Source organism: Malania oleifera, chromosome 7 (genome assembly GCF_029873635.1).
Source record: "Malania oleifera isolate guangnan ecotype guangnan chromosome 7, ASM2987363v1, whole genome shotgun sequence".
NCBI classification, from domain to species: Eukaryota; Viridiplantae; Streptophyta; class Magnoliopsida; order Santalales; family Ximeniaceae; genus Malania; species Malania oleifera.
The window spans coordinates 101,214,230-101,234,687 of NC_080423.1; the positions used below are offsets into that span (position 1 = coordinate 101,214,230).

The 20,458-nt window shown below is 35.9% G+C and overlaps 2 protein-coding genes across 2 annotated transcripts in view; both read right to left on the reverse strand.

The window, feature by feature from the left end:
- Window positions 1-4,265: 4,265 nt before the first annotated feature.
- On the reverse strand, window positions 4,266-6,114 carry LOC131159807 (UPF0481 protein At3g47200-like). The gene is made up of 2 exons (XM_058114979.1): window positions 5,283-6,114; window positions 4,266-5,085 (listed from the first exon to the last, which is right to left on the reverse strand). The coding sequence occupies exons 1-2, from the start codon at window positions 6,010-6,012 to the stop codon at window positions 4,412-4,414; spliced, it is 1,404 nt and encodes a 467-aa protein (XP_057970962.1). The 5' UTR covers window positions 6,013-6,114; the 3' UTR covers window positions 4,266-4,411.
- A 6,410-nt stretch (window positions 6,115-12,524) lies between these two features.
- LOC131160062 (uncharacterized) overlaps window positions 12,525-20,458 on the reverse strand; it is a 60,146-nt gene continuing 52,212 nt past the window's right edge. Inside the window, exons 17-21 of the mRNA XM_058115377.1 lie at window positions 19,025-19,117; window positions 18,851-18,952; window positions 18,171-18,528; window positions 13,551-13,688; window positions 12,525-13,471 (exon numbers count right to left, since the gene is read on the reverse strand). Coding sequence (XP_057971360.1) covers window positions 12,947-13,471; window positions 13,551-13,688; window positions 18,171-18,528; window positions 18,851-18,952; window positions 19,025-19,117 — 1,216 coding nt within the window. The 3' untranslated portion in view covers window positions 12,525-12,946. The remainder of the gene's footprint in view (window positions 13,472-13,550; window positions 13,689-18,170; window positions 18,529-18,850; window positions 18,953-19,024; window positions 19,118-20,458) is intronic.

Genomic DNA, 20,458 nt, shown 5'->3' on the forward strand with positions numbered 1-20,458 from the left:
GCAACGGTACCATGCTCAATATCATAATCATCTATTAGGGTTCACTACCACATACCCACAATCATTATACGGTATTGGCATTTCATCAATCATATTCCAGTATATCACAATTCAATTCAATATAAATATTCTCATCATTTTTTGTGCACATTTCATCATTTCGTAATAACATATATCATATCTCACGTGTTTTTCACATTTTTCCAAAATACTTATATCAATAATTTGTACAAACTCAGTTCTCATGCAAATAATTTTTGCTCACAAATAAATGTCACATTTCATTATTTTCCACTAATCATATCATTCATTTTCATTTCAATATTTTCTTAGAAAATACCCATCGTTATATTTCACATTTTTCAACACAGGTCATATGCCACACAATTTTCATTTAATATTCATAACGTATTATTTTTACACTTCAAAATATCACAATTTAAAATCACTCAAATGCCACACAATTTATCTAATATTTATATCCTAATAATTTTTGAAAAAAATACCATAAGCATATTTTCACATATTAATTTAAACGGTAATTCTAAAAATACTGTTATAATTTATTCTCCTTACCTGACTTACTGAGAGTCTCGCTAGAACCCAAATCCTACTCCCTTGGCGCCCAAAACTCAAATCCTGAAATTCACATTTTTTCTAGATTAATTAACCCATTTCCGCCAAAACAATACTCAACTAACCTTCCCTAAGCTCCATATTCCCCAAATTATCATTTAAACTATTATTTAACAACCCCACTTAATTTTCTGAATTTTGCCTGCGGGTTCCAAAATTACACTTGCGGCACTCACCTGGACCCTAAATTTCAGAAATGCTACTTTAACCCTAGATGCTCAATATTTTAGTATTTCTAAATTAATACTAATTAATTAAAATTAAACCCCTTAATAACCCTCGTACCCCAAATTTAGGATTTTACTCACAACGACCCCACGAGAATTTCATCCCGCTAGACTTGTAGAGAATCATCCCTAGATTCTCGTGGTAGTGTCCGTTCGTCGATTGGGCTTATAATTTGTAAGAAATTAAAGAAAAATAAGAAATTGGCATATCCCAGGAGATACGTCTACGTCGCTCCTACCACCGATCCGCTTCGGTAGAAATGACAGCAGCGGAGAATGGATTCTAGCGGTATCTTTCGATTTTCGATCGGGTGAAAATTCGCCACGAAATCGAAGAAAGAGGGAGAGAGATTAAGAGGAGAGAAAGAGTGTATGCGTGCAGGAAAGGAGAAAGAAGAAGAAGAAGAAGAAGAAGAAGAAGAAGAAGAAGAAAGAAGAGAAAAGAAAAGAAAACCAAAAGCACAAATGAATCTCCTGAAGCTTCTAGCTTCAGGATAATAATAATAATAATAATAATAATAATAATAATAATAATAATAATAATAATAAATTTAATTAATATTCATAATATATTTTATTAATAAAAATAAAAATAAGTTTTAATTATTTTTCCTTTTTTTTAATCTGATTAATTATTTAATTATTTATTTATTTATTATTATTATTATTATTATTTTTGGGAATCACTCCACTAATCTTCTATATCCCTTTTTGGGGTTTTTACATTTAGGGCCTAGAGAATATTAAATGAAAATATTCTGGAGATTTAGTTGATTAATTTGGGGAAAATGTAATCTCAAGGTATTGAGCTTCGAATGCCGCGGAGCATAAATTAAGAGTTTCAGCAAGCTTAACAGGAACGGGTAAGGGAATAGATTAAGTCAGGTATTTTTAGAAATTTATTTATGAATTAATGTATTTTTGGGAACACTAGTGTTGAACAGAGGAAACAGGTTTTATAGCATGTTATAGTATAGTACCGAATAGTACTCACTCGTGTGGCATGAGTATAAATTTAATGTAATATCAAAGTATTAGAAATGTTATTATTTCAAAGAATATGTATGATTTTCCAGTAATTTTTAGAAGATCATAAACAATGCAGATTTTTAAGATATTTTCAATATATTATGATTATACAGCCAGCGCAGATGCCATGATAGTTCAGCTGGCACAGAAGCCATGATAATATAGCCAACGCAAATGCCGAGATATGATAGCCGGCGTAGATGTCGTGACCAGTTTTATAAAATAACAGTTTTATTTAGAAGTATGTAAAAGCCAGATTTTATTACAGAATTGTGAAAATGATGTTTATGAACAGAAATATTTTATGTGAAATGTATTAACTAGTAATAGAACTCGAATGGTTACGTATAATAAGAGCACGGCACCATAACTAACTAATCAGATCGATGTAGTAGGATACCCACTGAGTGCCGACCCCTAGAGAGTGTCGCTGTAATAGGTTAGGCGGACCAGATTGGGTATAGCCGACAGTGCAACCACACGATTCAAGAAGTATGGGTCGATGGCCGATTAGCCCAAAAGTGTAAGTGGTGTAGTAGTATACCCACTATGTTACTGATCTGTTAGAGGTTTGACGGTGTAGTAAGATGGGCATGTCAGGTTGGGTGAGCAATCGTGCATAATTATGTTATGTTTGACTTAACCTAGTAGGCCAGCCAGCGTTAAGTCCAGTCTTCGGGCCGCACAACCCGGATCATGAGGGGTGGAGTCATGATACATAGATTTACATCCAGAGTATAATTTCAGTAATATACAAATTTAACAGATGATTTTAAAGATGTGAAAATTCATTATGATATATTATGTTTAAAAGTAGATATTCTCATATGATATCAGTTACATCTTAAGATAAGTATATATTACAATTACAATATTTGCAGTATATGTTTATAGTATGATAATACTCACATTATTTCACACTGATATTAGTCTATTTCTCTTACTGAGAGTTGTCTCACCCCAGCATTACAAATATTTTAGGAAATCCCGACAGACGAGTGGAGCGAACTCCGTGATAGAAGAGTACATAGGTACTACCCAGTTGCAGGGTAAGTAGTCAGGTCAAACTCATGATGGATTTTTAGGGTATATATGTGTGTATGTAGGAACAGTAAAACTCTGGTATTGTATATATGTAAAGTGTATTTTGATTCCGCTACTTAGGTGATATGTATGTATAACCAGGTAAATCCCCAGTACTTATGGGTTCAGGTTGACTTTGAGAGTATATCATGATATCAAAGCTATTATGGTAATTTATATATATATAGAGCAGAAATTTCGGGTCGTTACAACATTGGCAAGCTGTGAAATGGATTTTGAAATATATAATATGAATACGATTGATGTTGGTATAGTATTTGAGAAAAATAATACTATTGAACAACGGGTTGTTGCATATGTGGATTCTAATTTTGCAGGTGATCTAGATAAACGTCAATCAACTACTGGATATGTATTTACATTTGCTAATGGTCTAGTGAGTTGGAGGCCTACCATACAGTCTACCATTGCCTTGTCTACAACAGAAGCAGAGTACATGGCAACTTTAGAGGCTGTTAAGGAAGCTATTTGGTTGTAGAGTTTACTTGAAAATTTGAGAGTTGTTCATAAGCACATTGTTGTATTTTGTGATAGCCAAGGTGTTATTCATTTGGTAAAGAACCAAGTCTATCATGCACGAACAAAGCACATCGACGTTCAGTTTCATTTTATGCGGGGTATTATTGATGGAGGTAAGATACTTCTTTAGAAGATTCCTACAGCTGAAAATCCCGCAGATATGTTGACCAAGATTGTGACAACAATCAAGTTCAAACATTGTTTGCAAGTATGAATATTTTTTAAAGGCGCCGATGATGTGGAACTCCAGAAAATATTAGAATAAGTTTTTTTGAATTTTTTTCTTTGTTTGTCCCATATTGGTGAGAAGTGTTTTTTGGACTTGAGGTTGAAGCTATATAAATAGTTCAACTCTCCATTTGTAAAATACACCGCAAAGTTACACTTTGACAAAAAGTAGTGGATTGATTGTCGGTGCCCGAGGACGTTGGTAATTCTATACCAAACCTCGTTAAATCATTGTCTTGTTCTTTTTACTATTTTGTATTCTTAGTTTTTGTATTTGTTTTAGTTTTTTATATTTTCAATAGCATTAGTTATAGTATTAGTGTTTGACACAGGTGGGGTGCCCGGCACAACACTACAAGCACAACTCTTAATTTCTCTATGATCTATCTTCAACATCTTAAAATATCATCATACATATTTTAGTTTGATTAAAAAATTGTTATTACTTTGTCGTTGTGTCTAATAAGTTAGAATAAGCCGTTGAAGGAGTATATGTTAAAGACTGAAAAATAGGTGTGAGAATTTTCTTAGAAGCACACATAATAAGAACGTTCAATTACTACTAAAACTTTACAACCTTAAAGATGGGTTCAACCACAATCTTTTCACTTTCATACTAGAATTACTGTTTAACACAACTATATAAGAATAGATGATTGATCAATACATTAAGAACGAGGATAAATTGCAAAATAGGTTTGGACAATAGTCAAAACAATAACAAAAATAGCGACCAAGAAGGCAACCACACTCCATGGGGTACTGAAATGGTCGTGTACTACTTGAGCAACCCATGTATTAATCTGTTTGTCATAGTGATTCTGAATTTTATTAATGACTTCTTCCAGCAAATACAAATTCCACATCGTCTCTGCTCCCGTATCAATGAACATTTTTACCACCTCTTCGTCGCTGCTTTGGTAGTGGCGGATCAATTTTTGGGATCGCAACTCTCTTACATCTTCGACTCCATCGATCAAACAATCCATGAAAAATATGTAGGTTGAAACTTCGAGCTTAGTAGGCGTGTTCGGGGCTGTTTCATAGGCGATGATGTTAAAAAAGACATGCTTGGCATATGGACCAATAGTTATTTGTGGGAGCTTTAGCTCTGCATAAAGGAAGTGAGAAACAAAACTAATATCTGTCACGAAATTTGTATTGCTAGGTTTGCAATGGATCCCTTTTCTTTTTATCTCAATTGCGGAACGAAAGAAGTGTTGCCGTAGACGAAATTCTTTTTTGCCCCCGTCTTTGGGACTTCTAGTTTGATCACTATTGCTTTTTATATCAAAAATCAATTTCGATCGCAAGATTTGTAGGAGATGCAGGAACTTGTCACCTATGAATAAAATCATAAAATGAGTAACAATAATTTAAGAAAAACTACATGAAACCAATGGGAAAAAAATCAGGAGAAGATTTTTTCACAATTGATGTGGCCTTTTCACATTTGCTAACCATTTCAAACGCAACTAACTTTGACATATCACAGGATTAAAAAATTCTTGTAGTGTACAGAGTTTTGGCTTTGGTTACCTTCATTTCCCCGCCATGTCGCTCTTCTTTTGGCAAATCCCAAATAAAAATTGAGTCTGGAATTAATGAGACCTTCTCCTCCATCTTCTGGGTACATCAAGTCCATGAAAGCTTGGAGAACTACAAAAGGGAGCTGGTTCTCCAGTAAAATAATGTCAGTGAACAGTGCAGATGCACTCTTACGACCCAAATGTCTATAGAACAAAGAAGGATGCTCCCAAAAATGCAAAATGAAACAACCATCGAGGAACATCATCTTCAAGAACGCATCGTCGTCGTAGTTGTTGATTGAATCCTCAAGGTAGCAACTCTTTGCCTCCGCTAAGACCTCTGAGATCTTCTCTGAGATCTTCTTGTAGAAATCCTCAGGGCGACGCCGGGTCAACTCGAAAGCCACTCTGGGCTTAAGGTCTTCTGCTGCTTTCAGCTCTTCTTTGCCGTGGTGGTAAGGGCCAATGGAAACCACAGCAGGGTCGAAGAACCTGTCGTTATCCTTTCTCTGCCGCATCCGCTGAGAGACCTTTTGCATTTGGGGCTCCTGCCGCTGAGCATCACTGTGGTTGCGGCCTTGGTCGATTACGGACCCAATTAAACACTTATCCAAGACATTAGCATTATTTTCGATGATGCCGCCTGCGGCTGCAGCTGCAGCTGCCACCACAGAGGGACCAGAGTGATCTCCATTTAGCATTCCCTCCTCCATGGACTCCAAATCCTGAATTTCTGCCATTACAATTACCCCTGACCCTGAACAACAATTCTTACCCTCACGCCCATGCTTCGCAGTCTTCTCTTATATACACGCACCAATGGTTGGGGAGATTCACATTATGTTTGGTGGGTGAGAAATTGGTACTATAGGCAGTTGTCGACAACGCATTTTGTCCCATTATTACACATAAAAAATAAATAAATTTTATTACCGTATATCATAATAAAAAATATAAATACATAAATAAGTACAAAAAATGTTAACTACAAATACAAAGAAAAGGATAATAATAAAAAACTCCAAAATACATGTGTCTGAGAATTATCCTATGACAGAGAACATGTGGGAGGTTGGAGCCCGTTTGGTGCCTCAAGATGTCAAATTAAAACTGATAACTGCAGGATCCTTAGCGGCCTGGAGAACTGTGGGGGTGGAGGTTATTGAGTTCATATTAGTTAATTCTAAGGCCCATTTATTTTTTTGACTCCATTAGTACTATTGTTTTTTTTTTGGATTACCCACCGGGTTTCTACCTGTCCGTTTTACGGTCCGCGTGACTAATCCCACGCCCCTTGAAGCCGATCCCACAACTCCAAATGGAAGTAAATTTCAGGAATTCAATGAAGGAAACGAGCCCGAAAGGGTTTGAACATTTGATCTCGTGAGAGGCACTCCCGCAGCTCGCACTACCACATGAACCACACCCTGGGAGTTCATTATTACTATTGTTGCTGTTCTTGTTGGTGGTGATGATGGTGCTGCTGCTGCTGTTGTTTTTACATTTCTTCATATTGATCTTTTAGAATATAAGAAGGTCGAAGACAGAGAGCTCAAGCATCTGAGCTTGAGTCTTAAATATGAGAAGATTGAAACCTACTTTAAGGCTTCAAAACTTTGAATAGTCTAAATAAATAAATTTAAATTTAAATTTTCCTTTCAATTTGACAAAAAGACAAGTTTTGAAAAGGAAACTATAGGCATCTCAAAAATTCAATATTGATGTTTATGAAATTTTTAATTCCTTATTTGGAAGTATAGCGTGAAGGTTGAAATTCATTCTTAGGTCCATTTGGAACTCAAAAAATATTAGGAAAAGAAAAAATATATATAAAGGAATCCTCATTTTCATGTTCAGTTACCAAGAAAAATGAGAAAGAAAATAAAAAGTATATTAAATCTATAAATAAAATTTAATTTTACACATTATTAATATTTTATTTTTTTCAAATTTTTAGTCATATTAAAATACTCAGCGCATGTACCAATCTTTATGTTCAAGAGCTTTACCTCTGCATTAAAAAAGTAAGAAACAAAACTAATATTTGTCAGATAACTAATATTGCTAGCCTTTTATAGATCCCTTTGAAATAAATTTTAGGAAAAAAACCACTTTTCTTCAAAAATCTATTGACTTAGTTTGGGAAAGAAACCATTTTTCATATCCTTGCTAGCCATTTTGTTGATGCAATTTTTGAATGAGATTAGATGCTGCTCCCATACATCCAACTAAAAAATAAAAAGGGTGCTCAAGTCAAATTAGTCTTGAAGACAAGTCTAACCTTCTAGGTGTAATCCTATCCTAGCTTGATCCACATAGGCTTATCAATTCTTCCCATAGTTCAGTTTAGCCTATGCCTCTGGGAGCAAACTTCTAGAGTTCATCTCTTCATGCAACAACACGTTTAATTACCACACTTCACGTTTGCTTTGTGAAATGAAATGGTTGAGATTTGGGTGCTGAAAGAAAAATGAAATAAATTTCATTTCATTCCGATGTACCATCTACCAAATGAATACAAATGATGTACTCAAAACACATGAATCTAACTTTTTTTAATTACTAACATAGTAACTGTTAGATTACAATTACTATTAGGACAAAACGCATGAACTTCTAACATAATTTTATTTAAATAAACAAAAAAAATTCTCGTAAGTTTCTTAACAGTTAAAACAAACAAAATCTCTCTAAATTTTATTTTTAGACACTTATACCCTAATATTAATTTACACCCAAGCCCAAAAAGAGAAAGAGTACATTTAGTTGTGAAAAACTTTCCCTATTTTCTATTTTTAAATTTTTTTAAAAATTATAAAATATTTAGCTTATTTTTTAATTCAGTAGTCGTACAATGACACGTCATTAGCCATATAGTGTCACGTCAGCAATCGAGACGCAAGTGGGCTCCATAGGAGGTGGGCCCCAATGACACCTCAGCAAGTGGGACCCACAGGCACATCAGCAGGTGGGCCCCACAGGAGGTCGGACCGTCACCACGTCAGCAGGGTGACCACAGCACCACGTCATCAAACGGCATCAATGGCCGTTAACGCCGTCAGGTATTTCTGTTAACGGAGGAATATTCCGTTAAAATTAACAGAATAGTTGACTTTTGTTGACTAGTTTGACTGAGAGTTTGACTGAGCTTTTCGAAACCATTTCGAGTCGATTTTTTGAGCGGCTTGAACCATTTCTAAGGTTTTTGGCCATTTCAAAGCCATTGGTGGTGTCCGTTTTGTGAGAATTGAAGCAGAATGGCAGATATTGGCACTTCAAAGTTTGAGATGCAGAAGTTCGATGGGCGGAACAACTTTTGCTTATGGCAGAACACAATGAAGGACATTTTGGTTCATCAAGACTTGATCAAGCCGTTGATCAGGAAGAAGCTAGACGATTTCAAAGATGATGACTAGACCGAATTAAAGATGAAGATGGTCAGTACAATCCGATTGTGTCTAGAAAATGAAGTTAAATATTCGGTGTTAGACGAAACTTCACCAATGGAGCTCTGGAAGAAATTGGAGCAAAGGTATATGTTAAAGTCCCTTACCTATAAATTGTTTCTGAAAAAGAAACAGTATCAACTTCGAATGAACGAGGGAAGCGGTCTTTTTTATCACATAAACGACTACAACAAGATTTTGACCCAATTGTTGAGCCTTGGCATAAAGATTGATGAAGAGGATAAGGCGCTTCAACTATTATCGTCTCTACTAGCTTCATTTGATGGTCTGGTAACTACATTGCTCATGGGGAAGGAAGCCTTGAAGTTGGATGATGTGATGGCATCACTTCAAGATTCTGAGACATTAAGAAAGCCAATTGTGGCGTCTCGTGAGCAAGCTTTAGTGGCTAATAGTGAGAGACAAGGAAGAAGCAAAGATCGAAAGTTCGGAGGTAAGCAATGGCATTCGAAATCAAAAGGACGAGATACGAGCGAGGTCGTATGTTACTGTTCTGATAAAAAGGGGCACTTCAAGAGGGACTACGAGGATCAAAAAAGATACGAAGAAGAAAAGAAGACACAGGACGGTGTCAATGTATCGGAACATGCCACATGGCATGGTAATGACGAGGCCCTTGTAACAGTGAGTAGCTCACATCAACAAATCAGTCGAAGAAATGTGCAGTGTCGATACTGTAAAAAGTACGGCCATATGAAGAGAGAGTGCCGGAACTTGATGAAGAAGAACATGAATGCTCATGGAAGTTTAAACAATAATGGATGGGTTTTGGACTCTGGGAGTTCAGTTCATGTTTGTTTTAAGAAAGAATTTTTTCTTTCTTTCAAAGAAGTTCACGGTACGGTATCACTCGGTGACGGGTCTTCATGCGATGTCAGAGGGATTGGATCTGTGAAGCTGAAGACGCCTGTCGGAGCGGTCCGTATTTTGGATGACGTTAACCTCGTTTCAAGGATGCGAAGAAATTTGATCTCCCTTAGTCGGTTGGATTCTAAGGGTTGCCAAATCTCTGTCGCAGGTGGAGCTATGGAAGTGATCTAATGTGACTCAATAATATTTACTGAGAAGGAGTCTCGTGGGATGTATCACTTGATAGGAACCACAGTGGTTGGTGGTTTAACCTGAGATGATGATAGCGGTACATAGTCAGAAATGAACAGATGAGTTCGGTTTGCCAATGAAGAAGGTGGTACTCTCTGCAAGGTTCATACGTTTGAACCAACTTATGAAGACTTGCATTGATCGAGTTTGTGTCAAGGTGGAGCTGCGGACTTGGGAGTTGATACTCGTCAAGGTGGAGATTGTTAGGATGTGTGGCTCGTATGTGTGTTGGCAGTTGCACCCAGCTGAAATTGTTGAAGTTGGAGATGGATGGCCACCAACAATCTGCCTACCACCTTTGATTTGCAGTAGCCTTACTTGACTTCTTCCCCCTCCCATGTGTATATATATGTGTTTGTAATTGTGTGTGTGTGGTGTGGTGAGTTGCAGCTGAGTGCAACAAAGTTGCAGTGTGTGTGTGCATGCAGAGAGCTGCATTGTGAGAGTTCAGAGAGCTGGGTTGCAGAGAGTGTGTGGTGTTGTGTTGTGAGGCAGAGTGAAGAGAGAGTGAGAGAGGAGTTGAGGGCAATAACCTCCTCCTTCTCCTTGTGTAATTCTCTCGGTGATTATAGTGGATTTGTGCTCTTCTGTGGACGTAGGTCACAGTAGACCGAACCACGTAAATCTAGTGTTCCATTCTTGTTTGTATATTTTTGCTTGTGTGCGATTGTTGCTCATAGATCTACCCTCCAACAAGGGCGACGTTCGGTCTCAGCGACAAACTCCAAAGCCACTCTAGGCTTAAGCTCTTCTGTTGTTCTCAGCTCTTCTTTACTGTTGTAGTAAGGGCTGATGGAAACCACAGCAAGGTCGAAGAACCTGTCGTTCTCCTTTCTCTGCCGCATCAGCGGGTAGACCTTTTGCATTTGGGGCTTCTGTAGCAGAAGCTCTCTATGTTTGAGGTCTTGGTGGATTATGGACCTTAAACCCTCATCCAAGATATTATCTTTCATTAATAAACTCTTCTTTGGCATGCAGAGATGAAGCTGAAGTAGTGTGATATGCTTTTACTCCCTCCTCCATGGACACCAAATCATTGCCTTCCCCCATGGTAATTGCCTCTGATGATCAACTCTTACTATTTATGTCGAGTGTTCATAGACTAATAAAATGAGCCAAATCCTTAGAACAAGAATCTTTGGTCACCTATAAAATGACAAAATATGAACTTTGGATCACATGGATGACTAAATCTTTGGATAAGGTATTCACCTTCACTCATTCATGCATGGACCCTTTTTGTTTCTCTTGGTCCACTCTCCATATTTTCATATTAAAAGTTTAAAACCAACAATTATTGACCCCAATTTAGATAACTATTGGAGAAATTATTCTTTATACTCCAGGTATACCAGTTACACTCCCACCATCCAATTGGTAAATTCCATTCAATTTTGGTTATATGATCAACTAAAGGAACACTTGAAACCCTCGGGCACTGGCTCAGGTGGCAAGGACAAACCCGGACGTGCCTATGACCCAAGTAAGCGTCCCGGGTTCGATTCCTATTTCGTTGAGCAAATCTTGATTTACCTCCCTGCAGGGCCTTGGGGTGAGAACCGTGGGGCGTGGGATTAGTCTCTACTGTAGTGCATCCCAAGGCTTGCTTTGGTAGATGCCGACAAAGGACACCAGGCGTTAAAAAAAAAAAAAAAATCCAACATGCCCAACATTTTTCTTAATGATAAAATTGTGAATTGCCAAATCAAAAATAAGGTCACCTCGCATACTTTTTCATGTCACATGCTCTAAATTCTTATTACAACAAAAGATACATTTTTTACAATTTCAAAAAAAAAAAAAAAAAACACTTCTGTTTGGGTTTAAATACTTATAGGAAGTCTAAATATTTTTTAGACACTTATACCTTGGTATTAATTCACTTTCAAGACCACAAAAATATCCAAAAAGTCCGATGTATTTTAAAAACTCATGAAGTCCACATTATTAGGCCTGGCCTTAGAAAACGACAATTATTATTATTATTATTATTATTAGATTTGTTGGGCAAACACAGGTCATTTAATTTTGTGGGACCTGTTTTGTCCTTTTAGTAGTTTCCATATCCAAATTTTATAATTATATCTTCAATTGTTGATACCCAATTCATTTTTAAAAACATATTAAATAGACAGTGTGGTCATAGCATGCCAACAAAATGTTCACTTAATCCCTTAATTAAATTTCGAGGTAATAATTAAGAATTAATAGAAAGAAATACAAAGATAACAATAAACTTAAAAAGAAAATAAAGAATACACACACACGTGCACAAATTGAAAACAAGTGAACTCCATAAGCAACTCATGTTTCCTCTTTTTTTGGGCCTCCTAAAATTAAAATCTAAAATTTTGAGCATGAAGAATAGCTCATAGTTTAATTGTTGGAATGTCACCTAAAAGACATGTTTCCTCCTTTAAACGTAGCTCAAAGTTCAATGGAGAGACGAAGGCTAACCCCCTGTCTACACCCTCTTTTGGATTTTATCACCTGCACAAATTAGAAGTATTTTGCCATTCTAGCCTTGTCGAAATTAAAACCATGGGGCAAAAATGCTCATACTCAATGTCAACATTTTCTTATCCACCTACTATGAAAAAACGTGTATTTCAGAGTCTTCGGCTTCAAGTTCATCCCAAAACCAATTTCACACAGAAATCAACAAAACCCTCTTGCCAAGAAGCTCAAAAAATGGGGATTCCCAGATATATTACACTGAAATAACACTTCACTCATATATTACAAACAACACATTAGTCGGCACTCTCAGAAACTTCACATGAAAAGGACAAGAAAACGAGTGATCGGATGGGATTGGTTGGCAAAAGGAAGGAGATGCGAGAAAACTACAGCCTTGAACATGTTCCTATCAAGTTGAATTGGCTGTGAGAGGACAACAGAGCCAAAATCTACCTCATACACAGACAGGGCAAATAGGCGACTGCAAGGAGCTAGGAAAAAAAAAAAAAAAATTCTGCTCTGGCTGCCTAAATTTTGTAACTGCATGGTTCCTCGAGGCCAAAAGGGCAAGGGGGGCCATGGAGTTCAAAAAATTTGCCGACCAAAAGAATGATTAATAGAATATCTAGTAGAACACTATTGCCTCTCAAGCGAGTGGATCAGTCATGGGCAGCGTGGCAGGAACACTCATCCCCATAACATCTGCTGCCCCTTGGGGGGCAACTTCCTGTGGTGGTGTCCTACTTACAGATGTTGCTGAGATACTTTCTGCAGGAGCAACCAAATTCGGGTCACTAGGTGATGGTGAAATAGTTTTACTCTCAGATGCTGGTTCACTCGACTCTGATACAGGCAGGGCACTAGCTGCTGCAGGAGGAGGAGGTGCTTCTAATAGCAACGGCTTGCCTGGCTGTTGCTGCAAACTCTGAGTTGCAGGAGTAGGTTTCTTCGGAGCAGAAAGAAAAGCAGATAGAGATGTCATCCCTGGAGGGAGAATTTCAATTGGCGGTTTCTTTCCAGCTTCACCCAAACTTGTAAGCTTGGATTCTTCAAGGGAAGCTAGGAATGCAGCAGCAGCATCTGTTTTTGATGCTGGTGTCTGCTCAATCTCCCTCTGCAGCATTTTGTTCCATTCTTGGACCAAGTTCTTCAGTGATGGTCGCCCATGAGCCTGCAGGGTAATCATGAAGCTGGTCAGATCAAGTACAAAACACAAGATTAAAAATAAACAGCAGATAAACAATTTATACATGTGCATGGAGCACAGCCTCAGCAAGCATTCCAGTATCCTGCCATGCCTTCTCCATAAGAGCACTGTCTCCTAAAACTGCAGCTGAAAATGCTGCTTCACGTCCGGACCCAACAGATACCAAATTATTCACCAAACCCTGCAGGGAAATGCATGTAATTGCACATGAAGAAGAGTAACAGGGTCAAATGTAAAGTTGCAAACACATAACCAAGAAATTATATGTAAACATAACCAAGTAATCATAGCATTTCAACCATGCAATAAACAAACTGAACATAGCACCAAGAGAAGCACTAACTTTACAAAATTGAAATCTGATAACAATGCCAGGAGTAATCTCTACTTTCCTATGATAAATTGACTCCTGAAATTAATCAATAAATCCGGTTGTTGAAATCATCATCATACATGGAGGTTGGGGCGGTTAAAATAAAAATAAATAAATAAATAAAAAGGCAACTGTTACATGAAATGATGGCTTAAAACTGAGATTATGAGAGTATAATCCCAAGAAATCTGAAAGCTGATACCATAACATCCATTGTGGTGATTGTTCCAATTTTTCTTCAATGGCCCAAATCTACATGATTAAGTTTAACTTCACATGCCTAGAAACACAAAAAGCAGGAATTTTGATCGCAAGGAAATGAACCCTAAATCTCCACAATCCCACACAAGCAAACCGGTAAATAGTAATTCATATAAACAATTAGCAAAGTCCACTTGGAATCATTATAGATAGAAGGCTAAATATAGTGCCACAGATGTAAAGAAAGAAGTAGGTAACATTACAAATTTTAAAATTAAGTCAGTTGTAGGCTAAGAGCACAAAATATTATTCTTTTTTTTTTCTTTTTTAGTTTGGCTTGTGTTTATGCTCCTCAACTAGGCTTACCACTTACTTGAATTGAAAAACATTTTTTGAGAACATATGGGTAATATTATGAAAGGGATACCGCCCCATGAGAAAATTTTGCAAGAGTCGATTTAAATGGTCACATAGGAAAAGATAATAAGAGTCATGAGAGGTTGCACACAAGGACAGGAAATGGAAAGAAAGTTCAGCAGGTGAAATGCTTTTAGAGCTTACTACATCCTATCATTGTCAAACTGTACAAACATGTATTGAAGGAATATTACTTGCCAAAAAGAGAAATAAAATTAATACCTTTCAAGAGTGCACCAAATAAACAAAAAAAAAAATCAAGTCTTAAGTGGCCACTAGGTGATGTCAGCTACAAGAATCCTTATCCAATAATTCATGCAATCATGGACAATTTCCTTCAACAAATTCAGGGCTATTAAATCCTGACTATTTTATTCCAAGTTATTTTCGGTCTTACCCTACCCCTTCAAATGCCCCTCAACTAACTCACTTTTCCTCACTGGCGCACTACGTGGCCTATGTTGTAAGTGCCCAAACCATCTAAGTTGTTCGTCCCTTATCTTATCTCCAACAGAAGCTACGCCTAACTTACCGCGAACATGTTCATTCCTTATCTTATAACGTTATACCACTCATTCATCTTAGCATTCTCATCTCGATAGCTTTTATTTTTTGGATATGTTCTTTCTTAATCGCCCAACATTTTGATCCATATAACATAGTTGGTCTTACAACTTTCCTATAAAACTTTCTTTTTAATTTTAAGGGTATTCTATGATCACACGACATACTTAGGCACTTTTCCATTTTACTCAACATGTTTTAACTCTACGCATTACATCTTCCTCAATTTCACCTTCAGCTTGCATAATAGATCCAAGCTATCAAAATCTACTAGCGCTATTGATGTCTTCGTCATCAAGTTTAATTGTCTCCAATATTCCTTCTGCTATGACTGAAATTACATTTCATATATTCTGTTTTATTTCTACTTATCTTAAAGTCTCTAAATTATAAATTTTTTCTCCATAATTCTAACTAAGATTCTACTTCACCCTAGTTTCATCAATATCATCTGCAAACAGCATACACCATGAGACCTTCTTTTGAATACTCCTAGTCAGTTCATAAATCACTAAATCAAAAAAGATAAAGGCTCAAAACAAATCCTTGATGTACATCTATTATGATTGGAAATTCTCTAGTCTCTCCACCTATAGCCCTAACACTATCCCATCGCACATATCCTTAATGACATCAATATACCTCCTACCTAAACCTTTTTTTTCTAAGACCCACCCTAGAACTTCCCTAGGTACCCTATCATACGCTTTCTCTAAGTCAATAAAAATCATATACAAGTATCACTTCTTTTCCCCAAACTTTTTCATTAATCTTTTTAAAAAATATATAGCTTCTATAGTAGATCTCCCAAGCATAAAACCAAATTGATGATACCTTCATTTCTACCTTAATCTTTGTTCTACTACCCTTTCCCATAGTTTCATTGTATAACTCATAAGTTTAATTTCAAGATAGTTATTATAATTTTGAATAGCCGCTTTATTTTGTAGGTATTAAAGTGATTTCCCTCCATTCATCTGACATTTTCTTAATTATTATAATCATGTTAAATAAATTAGTTAACAATATAATTGCGTTATCACCTAGGCATTTCCAAACTTCAATAGAGATGTTATCTAGTCCTATAAATTATCCATTTTTCATTTTTTTAGTGCAAACTTAACTTCGTTAACTCTAATTTTGCAAATAAATTTCATATTTTTAGTCTTTTTCCTCATTTGTTAATCCTAAGTTTAAGTCTTCTACTTAATTTTCATTAAATAGCTTACTAAAGTAATTTCGTCATCTTTCTTTTATGTCTTTTTCCCTAACCAAGACAATATCATCTCCACTTTTTATACATTTTACATTACCTATGTTCTTACTCTTTCTCGAACTCTAGCGAGTATAAATATGTCTCTTTCCCCTTCTTTTGTATCGAATCTAGCATAAAAATTATTAAATGATCTATGTTTAGCTTCATTGACGGCCTTTTTTGCATTTTATACTTTTCAAAGTTTTCCATGCGTCTACATTTTTGTCATGTTTTATATTAAATTCTTTTTGTCTTTACAGTTTTTTGGACTTCTTAATCTCATTAACAACTTTTTATTTATTCAAGAATCTGCCTCTAGATTAACCTACAATATATTTTCCTATCTTTTTAAAAGAGTTAGTTAGCCTACTCCAAAGAGTGTTTGTATCTACACCATTATCTATAGTCCAATCACCATCTTTGATCAATTTATCTTTAAATTTTATTATATTTTCTCCCTTTGGGTTCCAGCACCTAATTCTTTTGCACACATTTATTTCATGATTTCTCTTCCATTTTTTAAAATACATACATTTAACACTAAAACTCTATGTTATGGGATTAAGCTTTCACCTATGATAACTTTACAATCCTTACATGATAAATGATCTTGCCCTCCTAGTTAAGAAAAAATCTATTTAACTTTTATTTTGTCCACTTTTGATTAAGTGTTTTTTCTTTTCTTAAAGTAAGTTTTCATTGCAATAAAATCATATGACATGATGTAGTTTAAAATTGTCTCCCCAGACTCATTTTTGTCTCCATATCCATATCCTCCATATATACTCTCACAACTTCTATCATCCCTTCCAACATGTCCATTCAAATATGTGTCTATGAATATTTTCTCAGTCATTGATATCCCTTGTATAATATTATCCATATCATCCCAAAACTCTCGCTTACAGTTTTCTACTTAGCCTACTTCAGGAGCATAAGTACTAATGACATTAATTATCTCTTGGCCTAAGACCATATTGATTTTTATAATTCTATCCCCTACTCTTTTGACATCTACAATACTATCTTTTAAGTTTTTATCTACAATAATTCCTACCACATTCTTATGTTTTTCTTTTCTAGTATATCGATTTCTCTAGCTTTTTCCTCCACCCACCTACTTTCTTGAAGGCAAATTAGATTAAATATTACCATGTATTTATAAAATTTAAAAATAAAATTTTACAAGACAATTATATAAAACCAGCTACATTGTATGGGTTATAATATTGACAAACTAATAACAGACACAAATAGAAAATTGTTGCTAAGATGCAAATATCAAGATCAATGCATAATATGATTGGGTAAGCACTTCTATCAGTTTTAGAAGAAAGAATGGCATTTGAGATGTGTAAGCACTTATAGAAGAAAGAATGGCAGCAAGCTACAACTAGCACTTTGAGAAGAAAGAATGGCATTTGAGATGGGTAAGCACTTTCAACGTAAACCAGAAAAAATTAAGTGAGAAACTTAAAATATCAAGTGTGTGTGTGTGTTTCTATATATATATATATATATATATATTGCTGGCAGAGTGATTTGACTAAGGTCTAAACCAATAGGAGATAAAGGAGTTTGAAAAACATGATCAAGGAAGTAAGAAAAGATTTGACATCCCTCCAGCTTTAGGAGTATGCTACCTGGATCAAATAGAATGGCAAACAAAGGATTCGTATAAATAACCCCCCTGGTGGGAAGGGGCATACAACTATTTAAATGTATACGAACTTATTTATCTTTAAATCTACAAATTAATGGATTTTTATGAAAGATATGAAGAATAAATTTTAAAAACATGCATCAAAGAGTTTAAGAAGAATGCAACAGAAGAAAAACTAAACATAACATACACTTAGCCGTGTCAATTCTCCATGATTAGCCATGCGTAAAGCCAGTCCTCTTAACTGATGACCTTGTAAAGCTCCCTTCATTGAACCTGCAGCAGCTAACCTCTTAAGAGCTTCACGAGCAATGTCAACTTGTGCAGTAGCATCTGCCGCATCAATAAGATCCAAAAACTCTTTTGCAAATTTCACAATTCCTTGGACAGCATCCACAAGGTTTTCCTTCTTAGCTGTTAAACTAAGAATGTCATTTAAATTTAGCCCAGAATTTTCTTGCCCCATGTCCCTGCTATTGCTCATTGTAAGAAGGCACTGAAGAGCTCTTTTCAAATCATTGCTCTGCATTGCCAGATCAAACTCCAATCTGCAAAACATAAACAACAAATTATTAAATTCAAAGCTACAGCATAAACTGGAATTTTCTTGCCACAGCCAAATTAACAAATACAGGCAGCTGCAGCAGCTATAGAATAATCCCAACTCGTGTTGCAACTTGAAAGGTCAAGTGTCTTATTGTTTAACACAATATGTGGTGCCTGACACATTGGCATCCTATTAAAATGCAAGGTAACTATGGATAGGGCTAATGATGTCCAACGTGTCAAAATTCCTCATTACACACACCAAGTTACTAGAAAAGCAATGATTGAAACAGAAATTCTAAAGGGTAATTCTGAATAGAATACCTCTTAGATATTCCAGGCAAATGAAGTGCTTCAGTGGCGTAACCCATCCCAAGCATAAACTGTGCCAAATCATCATGATGTTCTCTGCCCAGCCTACTTGCCCTGCACAAGAAAATACCATTTAGAATAGGTACAATCATGGTAACATCCACGAAGGAAGGGGAAAAGTTATACCATTTCACTGCACTAACAGCATCTCCATATGCAGCAAGACATCGGCAGCGGATGCCAGGATGGCTCAGTGATAAAGCATGGGCAAACATGTACCTATGCAATAGAATTCGAGTCATAGAATCATGATTTTCTCCTTATTTTTGCTACTTCATCACATATAAGCTAGACATATTACTGACAGTTATAAGTAGATTAGAAAATAAGATATTTATGCAAGCCATCAAGCGCCTGTGCTGGGATTAAAACACAAGGCTAAATTTCCATATTAAACTAAATAAATAAATAAATAAAATGAAAAATTCAAAAAATTAAAAACGAAAAAAGCAATCTACACATAAAAAAGAAAATGAACCAATAATATGGGTAATGGTGTTTTTGGATGTCATTCAGTGATTTCACTTGTATGCACAATTCTTCCTAGAACGAGAGAAGGAATATAATTTAGGCTAGAGAGAACTTGGAATAAAGTTTAGGCTTGCTTGTTTTACTCTTTTCTTCCAGTTTTTTTTTGGGGCTGAGAGATGTAAGCCAATTTAGGCTCACTTGTCCAATACTGTATTGCTGCAATGGCACTGACCCAGCAGTTGGAACTAGCCTTGATTTGGTAGTGTCTGGGTGCTGTAGCATAGGGATTTAGGCAGCTGGCATATTGCATATAACTTCTTGAAGATATTCCTGGACATTAATAAGTGCTGTCACTTGCTCTATTGGTATATATGATGTTCTTTCCACTCCAATTCCCCTTGTTTCCTCAAGCCATTTGCAGGGCATCTGACTAGAGTGTTTAAAGTGACAGAAGCAGTCTTACAGGTGCTTAATATGGAGTGATAGAGAAAGACCTTGTCATATTGACTAAGAAATTCCATATAAATCTATTGTCATGACAGAGGATATAGTATAAATATTTGGAAAAGATTGCAGTAATTCCGAGAAAAGAGGACATATAAAAACATATTTCAAATAACTTAAATAATTGTTCAAGCCAATCTTTCGTCTTTATTGTGGATGAGTTGACAGGAAATAGAAATAGGTCCATAGGGCAGGTCAGTTGCTGATGACACAGTTTTAATTGATAAAACCGGAGTGGCAATCTAATTAAGAATTATAAAGAAATTTTTTTATGTAAATAGGATTTAAAATAAATAGGACCAAGAATAATTTATATGGAGTGCATTACTTTTAAACTCAAAAGAGCAATGACTATTTTTAAGACTGACAACGGCTAAAAACAATATGTGTTTAATCTCATTACCTAGGCTTGATCACATGTAAAGAATGAATGAGAGGATTTATGCAATACAATTAGACTGGGATGAATGATAGGAAGGAGTGAATTTAGGGTGCATTTCTTTCGCTGGCGATGGTTTATGACTGGACTGGACTGAACTGGGTAGCACTGGACTGGACTGCTATGATGGTCATCCTTTCCCCATG